General features: G+C 33.2%; 1 protein-coding gene across 2 annotated transcripts; it reads right to left on the bottom strand.

Annotated features, from left to right (window-relative positions):
* Nucleotides 1-367: 367 nt before the first annotated feature.
* Nucleotides 368-7,121, bottom strand: LOC131070267 (very-long-chain aldehyde decarbonylase GL1-1). Of its 2 annotated transcripts, none has more exons than XM_058005775.2 (11): nucleotides 6,876-7,121; nucleotides 6,480-6,700; nucleotides 6,029-6,261; nucleotides 5,704-5,923; nucleotides 3,892-4,013; nucleotides 3,512-3,771; nucleotides 2,299-2,406; nucleotides 1,858-2,064; nucleotides 1,643-1,753; nucleotides 1,145-1,318; nucleotides 368-786 (listed from the first exon to the last, which is right to left on the bottom strand). In XM_058005775.2, the coding sequence occupies exons 1-11, from the start codon at nucleotides 6,930-6,932 to the stop codon at nucleotides 628-630; spliced, it is 1,872 nt and encodes a 623-aa protein (XP_057861758.2). In that variant the 5' UTR covers nucleotides 6,933-7,121; the 3' UTR covers nucleotides 368-627. The 2 variants fall into 2 exon arrangements, with proteins under 2 accessions (XP_057861758.2, XP_057861759.2); XM_058005776.2 differs by having other exon boundaries at nucleotides 3,512-3,768; nucleotides 6,876-7,119.
* Nucleotides 7,122-10,057: the final 2,936 nt, after the last annotated feature.

Below are 10,057 nucleotides of genomic sequence, written 5' to 3'. Positions count from 1 at the left end.
TGAGGTTATGGTTACTACTTTGCCATCTCTCTATTCAAACACCCATTAACAATATTCCACAAACATGCTCCCAAGAGTACTATGTTCACTTTCACCTTTCAAAGAAGAAATTTATCTCCATTTGACAAAAGAATTGAAACTACACGCATGAGAAAACCTTTATTTTAGAATGACATTCTTGCAAAACATATCATTTTTAATTCAAATGACTTGCTTTGCATACAAGTATAGAGAAATAGATATCACTAATCATATCATTAATTAAAATGAAAATTAAATTAATTAAAACAAACTAAACAAAAATCACTAATTTAACATCAATTAATCAAATCCTACCTAAGTTAAACAACTAATATTAACAATTAAATATTCCAATACAGTTAAATAAATTAAAATAATAAATTACACTTAATAACCATCAATTTTCTATTGTTGATAGAATTACACTTGATAGCCATCCAACTTTCCATGGAAACATGACATAATAGCTATATGACATTGATTTGGCACTTACCCAATGCCATTTTTGAAAGTTATACTTTCTAGTGCAATTTAAATCAATAGAACTAGCAATGGAACATAAATAGTAACATAGCAATGACTTGGCGATTTCTTTAGTTTTGCGGTTCACTCGACAGTTTTGAAGCCATGCTTCATTGCAGCTTCCCAAACAACATCAATTTTATCAACATCAATTGCTCCCACTTCATGATGCTCCCACCCTTCCAATAAATGCAAAATTCCTCCAGCATGGCATGCATGGACACATCTCCTTGACATTTTGTACTGAAACATCATTTATATATAACCAAATTAATATCTACCACATTTAATAAGCACATGTCTTCTTAATGTTATCCTTTTAGGTAAAAAAGCTCCCAAAACTGTACTCTTATTTTTAAAACCTCTCTTTCAATATGCTTCTCATTTTACTGATATAAATATCTAAAAATTTTGAACCACTAACGTACTATTTACCATGTCATATAGAGTGAAATTCCATGACTCAAACTTCAAACATGTACATAGATCTTAAAAACCAATCTAAATAACATTTACTGGCATATCCTACAATCCATTTGTAAAAGAGACTGATAAACATCATTTCATGTCATTTATTAGCTTTAAGGTGTGAGTAACTTACTTCACAGGTTGAAAGTTCTTCCACAGCATCAGGCAATTGCATGCCTACCAATTTTCCATAGGTACAGTCATTCCTCAATTCAAATATTGGTGGAACCACAAATTGATGGAAGTGGGTTCCAGGGGGTGCACATCTCTGCTCCTTGAAGGCAATCCATTTTCCCACGATCCACGTCTAACGTTATCACAAGATAGCTGCCATGGACAATACAACCAAAGAGATCATCAAAGAGGAGAGGAACTATTGTAGTACTAGGAACAATAGAGTTTCTGAATGTTTCAACCATATGCAGAATCACCCAAGAAACTCTTGTGTAGCCACAACAAATCTCTATTACAGCTGATGTGAGTAAAGCATTTAAATATATCTCATCCTTTCATAATGATGATGGAATATGGAGTGTGATCCACAACTTGAAGTAAATAAATTACACAGTTTTCCAAAACATTTATTCAATCGAACTGAAAATCTAAAGTACATTATATCTAGATTCTATACCTTGCAATTTTGACCTGCTTCATACTTTGTCACCTGAACTAGAAACTTCTGCAATTCAGGAGGAGCCTCTTTCTGAATTGATTTAAAACGTTCCTCTGAATTTGTAAGCATCTGGAGATGTATATGAAAATATATATATTAATAGGAAAAAGAAAAAACTAGAACCTGAAATGCATGGAATATTGAACATAAATATAACTAAATTTTAGTCATACCAGTACACGGACCCCCTTCCTGGAGAGGTACAAAGCAATGACTCTGCCAAGTTTAGAAGTGGCTCCAGTCAAGAAAACCTCTTTAACATGTAGTTTTATTTCCTTGATGACCACAGCTGCTGTTAAGGTATTTCCATGAACAACCCTCACTCTCAGATTCGGAAGCCTCTTAACAAAAAGAGTTCCTCCACCATTGAGAGCTTCATTCTGCCCAATTCATGGATGCCACAAATTTGTGAGATACAGAAAACATAATTGTAATAAAGATCAGTAATCACAGCGCAATATTTTGCAATGCCTTCATTGATAACCCACCAAAATAAAATATGAAAGGAAACAATGAATCAAGCTTTTTTCTTATCGATTAGGATTAAATTATTAATGCACCTTAAAAATCATTCCATCAGTGCCCTAAAGTCCTACAAATTTTTAAGTTCTAACCTTGTTAAGAGCTGCAAGACTGATAACCTTCACACCCATTTTGTCTGCACTCAGTATGGCTTCCTCAATGAGATTGTTGATGCCTTTATGAGCAAAAGGAATAAAATACTGCAAGTTGCACCATCATTAATTATCAAAAAAAAATTTACAGTACTTGCTCTAAAATAAAATGTACAGATGATTAAGAAAGGTCCAAACAGCACACACAAATCTGATAGCTCTGAAGATGCAAAGCTATCTAATTAATATGAGTCAGCTATCAACAGCCTTTATTATAGATCAAACATTTTTAACAGTTAAAAGATAATTTTTTCCCATCATCTTAAAAAGTAATCTTTTACTATTTTTATGTGAATGAGGTAATAGCTGGACCAATAAACAGACATTTTTGAAAGCAGATGATCTTGGCTTGATTCCTATACACTTAGCCACATTTACCAGTTAAAGTATGGAGCCATTTGATCTTTTAGGATTTATAATACAGTGACAGGTCTTATGAAAGGCTGAAAAAAATGCTACAGATAAATTAGAATCTTATTTTGTGAAAATAGGATCCTTACTTTTTAATTCACAATTTTTAAGTATTGCCTGTGGGGTGAGTCTGGAAATTTCTCAAATGGGGGTTTTTATCCACGTGACGTCATTAAAAGACATTCACTGAACTTAAATTAAAAGTTTTCTTTTAATATTAATGATGATGTGATGCTACAACTACTTCTCACCGAAAGCAGCTTTTATTATTAACTAATACTATAAAATTCCTGAAACCACCTAATAATATAAAACTCTTAAATTTTTTCTAACAGGATTTGCTGAGAAATTTCGGTTAACCCCTACATGAATTCAATGCCTAAGCAAAAAGCTTCCGAGGACAGTATCAATGGACTGTCTAAAGCCCACAATTGTGTGAGGGAAGATTGTATAGAAGAATTGAAACTGTTAATTACTGCAACTTTTCAAATTAAATACTAAATTGACTCAGCTGGGAAAACTTTTTCCCAAAAAACTCGACTTTTTAAGTCATAAAAAATATAAATATTATCAACCCACTCATTATTGTATAGGGAAATGCATAGAGACTAATTAATATTGCTGCATGTAATGACTCTACCTTATCAAAGAGCTTATTGAGCCCCTCCAGATTGGTAGTATTCTTAAACAAAAAACCAACAAAAATAGATATTTGGAACAGGGTTTATGATTTTAATTTTACCTGGAATCCAAACCTGGGAACAACCCAGGTATGATTAAGGTATCCTTTCAATTTGTGACCAGTATTCACGAATGGTTTTGCCCAAATCCACATTACAAACATGACTGGTATGACCACTGGCCACAAGGGCCATAGAAACCACCATGACCTAAAAGGTGTGGCAGTAAATCCTCTGAGGAGAAATCGTACGTGAAGGGACGAAAGCACATCCACTATGTGAGCCAGGAATACAAAGTCTGGAACCCTATTATCTTCCCCTGCTTAACAAGTTGCATAACATTTATTTATGACTTTGCTCCACAAATCATATATTTATGATTTTGCCCCACAAGAGTTAAAAAGCAATCACATGAAGTGTGATGGAATTTAGGGAGACTTACCTGCACACACGGATCGTTGGAGAGTCCATGACTTTGAGTTCAATGTGCCCCACAGATGGTCATAAAGTGGCATAAATAGGCAATAGTTTGTGCTCATTTCTGTGTGGTGCAGACTATGATACCTGCAAAAAGTGTATACATGCTTCACTTACTTGGAATTTTCAATTGACCGTTTCTAATAGATCAAATATTTTTTTGAGGGCAGTATCCAAATAAGATTGAAGACAATGCTCACACTTAGCATGTAACTTAGTTATATAGAAGCATAAATAGTATGAGACTTAATCATCACATGAACACAACTTACAATTCTCACACTTAGCATGTAACTTAGTTATATAGAAGCATAAATAGTATGAGACTTAATCATCACATGAACACAACTTACAATTCTCACACTTAGCATGTAACTTAGTTATATAGAAGCATAAATAGTATGAGACTTAATCATCACATGAACACAACTTCAGTAGTTTAAAAATTATGAAATATGATTTAAAATTTTGATACAAAACAATTACACACAATTTAATCTAGAAATAACAATGATCAATCATAAATAAAAAAAATTATCTATTTTATTCGTGGGTAAGTGTTAAAGGTGAGTATGAGAGATTTCATTCTTTAGAGTGGAGGAATGTTGAAAAACTTATTAGGCCTTTAACATCAAGCTTGGAGAGAGGATTGGAAGACCCAAGGAAGGGAGAGAAATGCTAGAAAGGATGAGGGAGACCACAGATCTTTCATAAATAATAATATAGAATAATAGAAATGAAATCTAATGTAATAGGGGAAGAGCACCAATAATCATTATAGTTCTAATAACCATTCACTCCTTGTACACCCAACCTTCCAGTTACTAATTTTAAAGAAACCAAAAAAATGGTAATTAAAAACCTATTAATAAATTTCACATAATTGGCCCATTTGTGCACAATTACTGGGACATTTCTGCAGGACTACTAGAACATTTGGGCATAAGTATTGGCAAGTTTAAATGCACCGCTATTGGAACATCTTTAAGTAAGTATAGGGTGACTTTTTAACCCTTGTGACTTTTTGACCTTTGTTACCCAAAAGCCAAAACAATAGCTATAAGCAATTTAAAATCTCTTGATTCCCTAAATTAAAAGAGAGGTTGCATATTATACAATATAGATTGTACAAAAGGTTAAACATACAAACAACTAAGCCACCAAAGAGGGGAGAGGAAAGGACTGCTCCACTAACCCAATCTACGACAATAATGCTATACCAACAGGAGATAGGGGAGAACTGCCAAACTTAGAGTGCAGTTCCAACAGAGATTTGCTCAGAACCGTAAGATCGGCCCAGGAAAAAATTAACTTTCTACACAACATTTAGTGCACTGAACATTTATAGACTCTTATTTTCAAAGAATGGAATATAGGGACTATCGTTTGTTTGAACACTAGGTATACATTGCTCCCTATTCTTAGCTCCTGTCAAACCTGCAAGTGTTTAGATCGAACATTAAATACAGAATAAATAGCACTGCAAGAGCTCAGAAGAGACATTCTGTGCACAATTTTAACTATGCAGATGAAGTAACAGTGCAAGTATTGACGTGGAAAATTAAATACATATCCTGGATTTTAATCTTGGTTAAAAAGTTTACACAGTTTTTGTCTAATTTATTTTAAAAAAATATTCATTAAACATATATTCATCTTACACAGTTATTACTGTCTGACACACACAGAAGATTCATACTGAGACCTTTACTGTTACACTCCACTGCAGCACAGTTTTTGATTTAAAATTTTATGAAGTGGAGGTAGGTAAACTCACGAGGGAGTGTAGATGAGATATCTGAGCATAGGAACACTACGGAAAAGGGATTCAGGCATCATTTCCACGTTACAGTGGCCCATAAATCTAAGCGAATCAAAGAGAAGATAGTAAATATAGATTATGGCCATTGATGCTCCTCCCATCAGTCCTGCTCCTACGATGGGTACTGCCATTATTAATGTCAAAACAATGTGCTCCAGAAAGGTGGCTGTCCCAGCTGCAAGAAGAACATTCATCAGGACAAAAAAATGAAAACCCAGATGAGTTAAAAGGGATTCAAAATAAATGGAACAGAAAATGTTGTCCATTGATATAAATTTACTTGTCTGTGGTTGAAGAGTAATGGAGGCATGGTGGAGAGAATGATAGTTCTTGAAGAGAAAATCTGTGTGAAACGCACGGTGCAGCCAGTAGTACAAGGCTTCTACTGGACCCATATGGAGAATGGCCACATAGAGCAGTCCCTTTGCATTCCATGCAGGGAGATTGCTCAGAAATGGTAAGTAATAATGTGCTGCAGCTGCCATGAAGGCTTGCAATATGATGTAGTTGTCCCTGCAAAATCATGGGAGTCATCCTTAATATTTACTATTGCTTTCTATGATTAGGTATTCTCTGCTAACACCAATATTGCACTACAACCTCTGTTTGTTTAGTCACAGTATTCCATGATATTTGGAAAATAAAATAACTTATCCATTTGCAATTCGTGTATAATCTACTCTTTGAGTGGTGAATTATGTATGATATTATGTTCTGCAAAAATTGTATACCAATCCCATTCTCTGTCCATTTGATCGAACTCAGCATCTTTTCTGCAAATCTTATGCCTACTGGACAGGCAATACATGTTGCTATAAGTGGTCCATATCTGACAGATTGTACATCTGAGAAGAGAAACCAGTAAGATATGAAAGCACCAGTTGTCTCCTCCATTTTCTCCATAGAAATTGGTGTGTATTGCCTTGGCTATCAAGGGCCCATACAACAGATACTGCAATAAAAATGCACAAAAATAAGATCTTTTTTCACAGTTCAATTGCACTCCTAAAGCCCATATGAATGGCATATACAACAAGAACGTAGAAATTTTCAAAAACCCAAAAGCCCATATGAATGGCATATACAACAAAGTTATGAAACAAACAATAACAACAAAAAAAGCATGCCTTAAGACTGCCCAAGTTTGTCCATGGCCAAGCTGCAAGATAAGCTGATGACTTCATGGTAATGCTGAAGTCAAATTTAGAAGAGATCAAATGTTGAGGGCAATGCGATCCTTCTGGTTAAATCTCCCAAAATATGACAGTCTGTGTACATTACATATAGCAACATTTCCTACAGGTGGACACAGATGTGAATGCAGAGGCCAAGGATGTTCTTTTTCATGTTGATTTGAGTTGGTGGATCTTCAAAGCATCCAATTCACTGAACACACCAACGAGCTAATACAAGAATTGATGGTTTAACAACCATATAACTTTCTAGATAGAGAGAGAAAGGCCATTTATGATTTGTCGACCTGCCACGTATATTCCTATGCAACTGGCATTTGATTTTCTAGTTTGGTTGGTACGAGAAATTACGTATGGGATGTGCAATGACTGATTTATAGTTTATCCTCCCTAGGCTTCAATCCATTATTTCTTTTACAGGCTATCACGAGTTTACTTCAGAATCTCTTACTGAAAAGAACTAAGAAATCAATGAATGAATGAAAGGAAGAAATTTTTTAACTAGGTTTATAGATTTGTGGGATTAAGTTTAGTAATTAAAAAATAATATATAAATTTAATATTTATTTTAATGTGTAAGTTTTTTTCATATAATTTTTATTATAGATTTTATTATAAATATTTATAGTTTTGTACAGTTATAGGATCTTTTTTTTGTTGTCAAATTTACATTTTGGGAATATTATTAGAAATATTTATGGTTTGATTGAAGCTAATGATAAAGTTGTTGTCATTGAATAGTAAAAAATGATGATATCTATTTTGTTGTCATTGTCAATCCTTCAAATGTATATATAATCAAATTTATTAATTAATTGAAAATAATAAATCTATTGTATTATATTTTACAATTAATTAATAAATGAGTCAAATGTGCATTCTAGAGACTCCATAGATGTTACGTTGTCTTTTCACCATCTTCCATCTTTTTGTCTTGTCTCTTTTGAATTATGTACAAAGGTGAGACCCTTTGAAAATCCCTCATTTTATTTATAGCACCACTTACCTCAATCAAAATCTTGAATAGTAAAAAATGATGATATCCATTAATGTTAATCTTGAATATATAAAAATTAATGATACCCACTAATGTTAAAATATATAATTGATATATATGAGTTAAACTATTACATCTTAATTTCTAAAATATTTTTCTATTCTTAAAAGTAACTATCTTTGTGCTATAAAGAAATTTATGATTTGACTGAAGCTAACAATAAGGTTGTTGGTAGGGTCTAGAGTTCCTTAATGAAGTTCAACTTCAAGAAACCTTGAGTGTTGGGTTCTTATCCTATTTTTGTTTTTAATGCTCCTCTTAGAGAGATGATTTTTTCTTTTTGCTATTCTATTACATTTTTTGGGTTGTCTCCTTTTTGTTTCATTATTACTGTAGTTCATCTTTCTATCTTGTCGCTATAATGTTATGTACAAGGGTGGGGCCTTTTGAAAATCCCTTATTCTAGTTCATAACTATGGTCAAAAGAACATACCTTTAGAAAGAATTGAATAAGTGAAAGTTCATGATACTCATTAATGTTAAAATATGTATTGGTTGCTTGATAGTTAAATTACTTCGTCTTAATTTCCAAAAGGTTTTACTATTCTTAGTAAGTGACAATATCTTTGTTCTATGTTTTCGCCTTCTTAGATTATGTCTTTAATGTTGAAATTGATCAGTTCGTATAGCCTTTAATGATATTACATTCCAACTAAATATCATTATGATTCAATAGTTGAGATGCATTTAATTTTTCAATTAGAATAATGTTTTGAATATTGTTATAAGCTAAATTATAACTAAATTACTAATTACATGATAATTAAAGTACAATTAGGTACATTTTTTATCATTATGTCGATTTATACACTTGAGTAGATATTGTAGACACCTAAAACTGGCACAACTAATTAAATGGATTTTATTCATTTAATCATCATTAAATCACCTATTTAATTAATATACCCTTCTTCTATCTAAGTAAATACCCCCCCCCCCCCTTTAGCCATTTTAATTAAATTCACATTTAATTAAAAATATCAATTTATTCCCTTTCCCATTTTAATTGAATCTACATTTAATTAAAATCTCCTTTACATCTAAAATAAATCAAAATTTATTGTAAACCCTCCTCCCACATGCAAAATCCATCAAATGCAAGTTGCATCCTCTTTTAGCTAAATGAAATCTTTTTAATTTAATAGCATTCCCATTTTCTCTCACCCACTTGCCAAATCCTACATTTCCCACTTGCCCTCCTAATTTCTTCTAGAAATTCCTCTAATCGTCCATTAATTAGCCTAATTCTCCTCATCATGTCCAATCCCTAAATTTGGGGAATCACTTCCCCAAATTTGGAGAAAGTCTTCATAATGCATTTAAGACCTTCTCCTTTCAACAAGGTAACTTGTTGAATACCCCCAAATTTGTAAGGCTCTTACAAAGTTGTCCCCTAGACCACTTGTGGTTTTCCTCTTGAAGCAAGTTAGCCTCCAAAGTCTTCAAAAGGCATTTAATGCCTCTTACAAGCCCACACCCCTAACCCATTATGGTTGTCCACTTGACTATCTTTTATCCTTGCACAAGAGTTTACCTCTTGGACAATAGCCTGCCACCTTGGATAAAAGCATTATCCAATGATGTCACCCCTTGAAGCCTTCCCTAATGACCAATTAGCATCTAATGCTTTCTTAGCATCTCTCAAGCCCTCTCAAGATGAAATTTGTCAACCTGGGATTGGATTGAATCCCTCACATGGATTGATAACTTTCAATCCTAGCCCTTGTTGAGATTACTCAATCTCAACCATCCATTTCTCTATTTTCTCTATAAATAGAGCCCATATCTTCTGTCTAAGGATCAAGTTTTCTATTGCATCAAATCTATAGTCCAATTGTGTTGTGCGGGTTATCAAGGAGCTCAATCCCCATCACCAAGCATTTAGGCCATTCTAATTGCATTATAGCTTAGTTTTATACATGTTTAAAATATCTCGCTAGCTTAATTTATATCATTTTCATAGCATTCTCACATCTCATCCTCATATTGGCCTAATTAGTTCACTGAATCTTTCAATTTGGAACTCATTTGATATCTTCATCTTTCATCTTGCATCTCC

This window comes from Cryptomeria japonica, chromosome 3, assembly GCF_030272615.1.
Source record: "Cryptomeria japonica chromosome 3, Sugi_1.0, whole genome shotgun sequence".
Classification (NCBI taxonomy): domain Eukaryota; kingdom Viridiplantae; phylum Streptophyta; class Pinopsida; order Cupressales; family Cupressaceae; genus Cryptomeria; species Cryptomeria japonica.
Note: the sequence above shows the minus strand (reverse complement) of the source record. Positions and strands in the feature narration are given on the sequence as shown.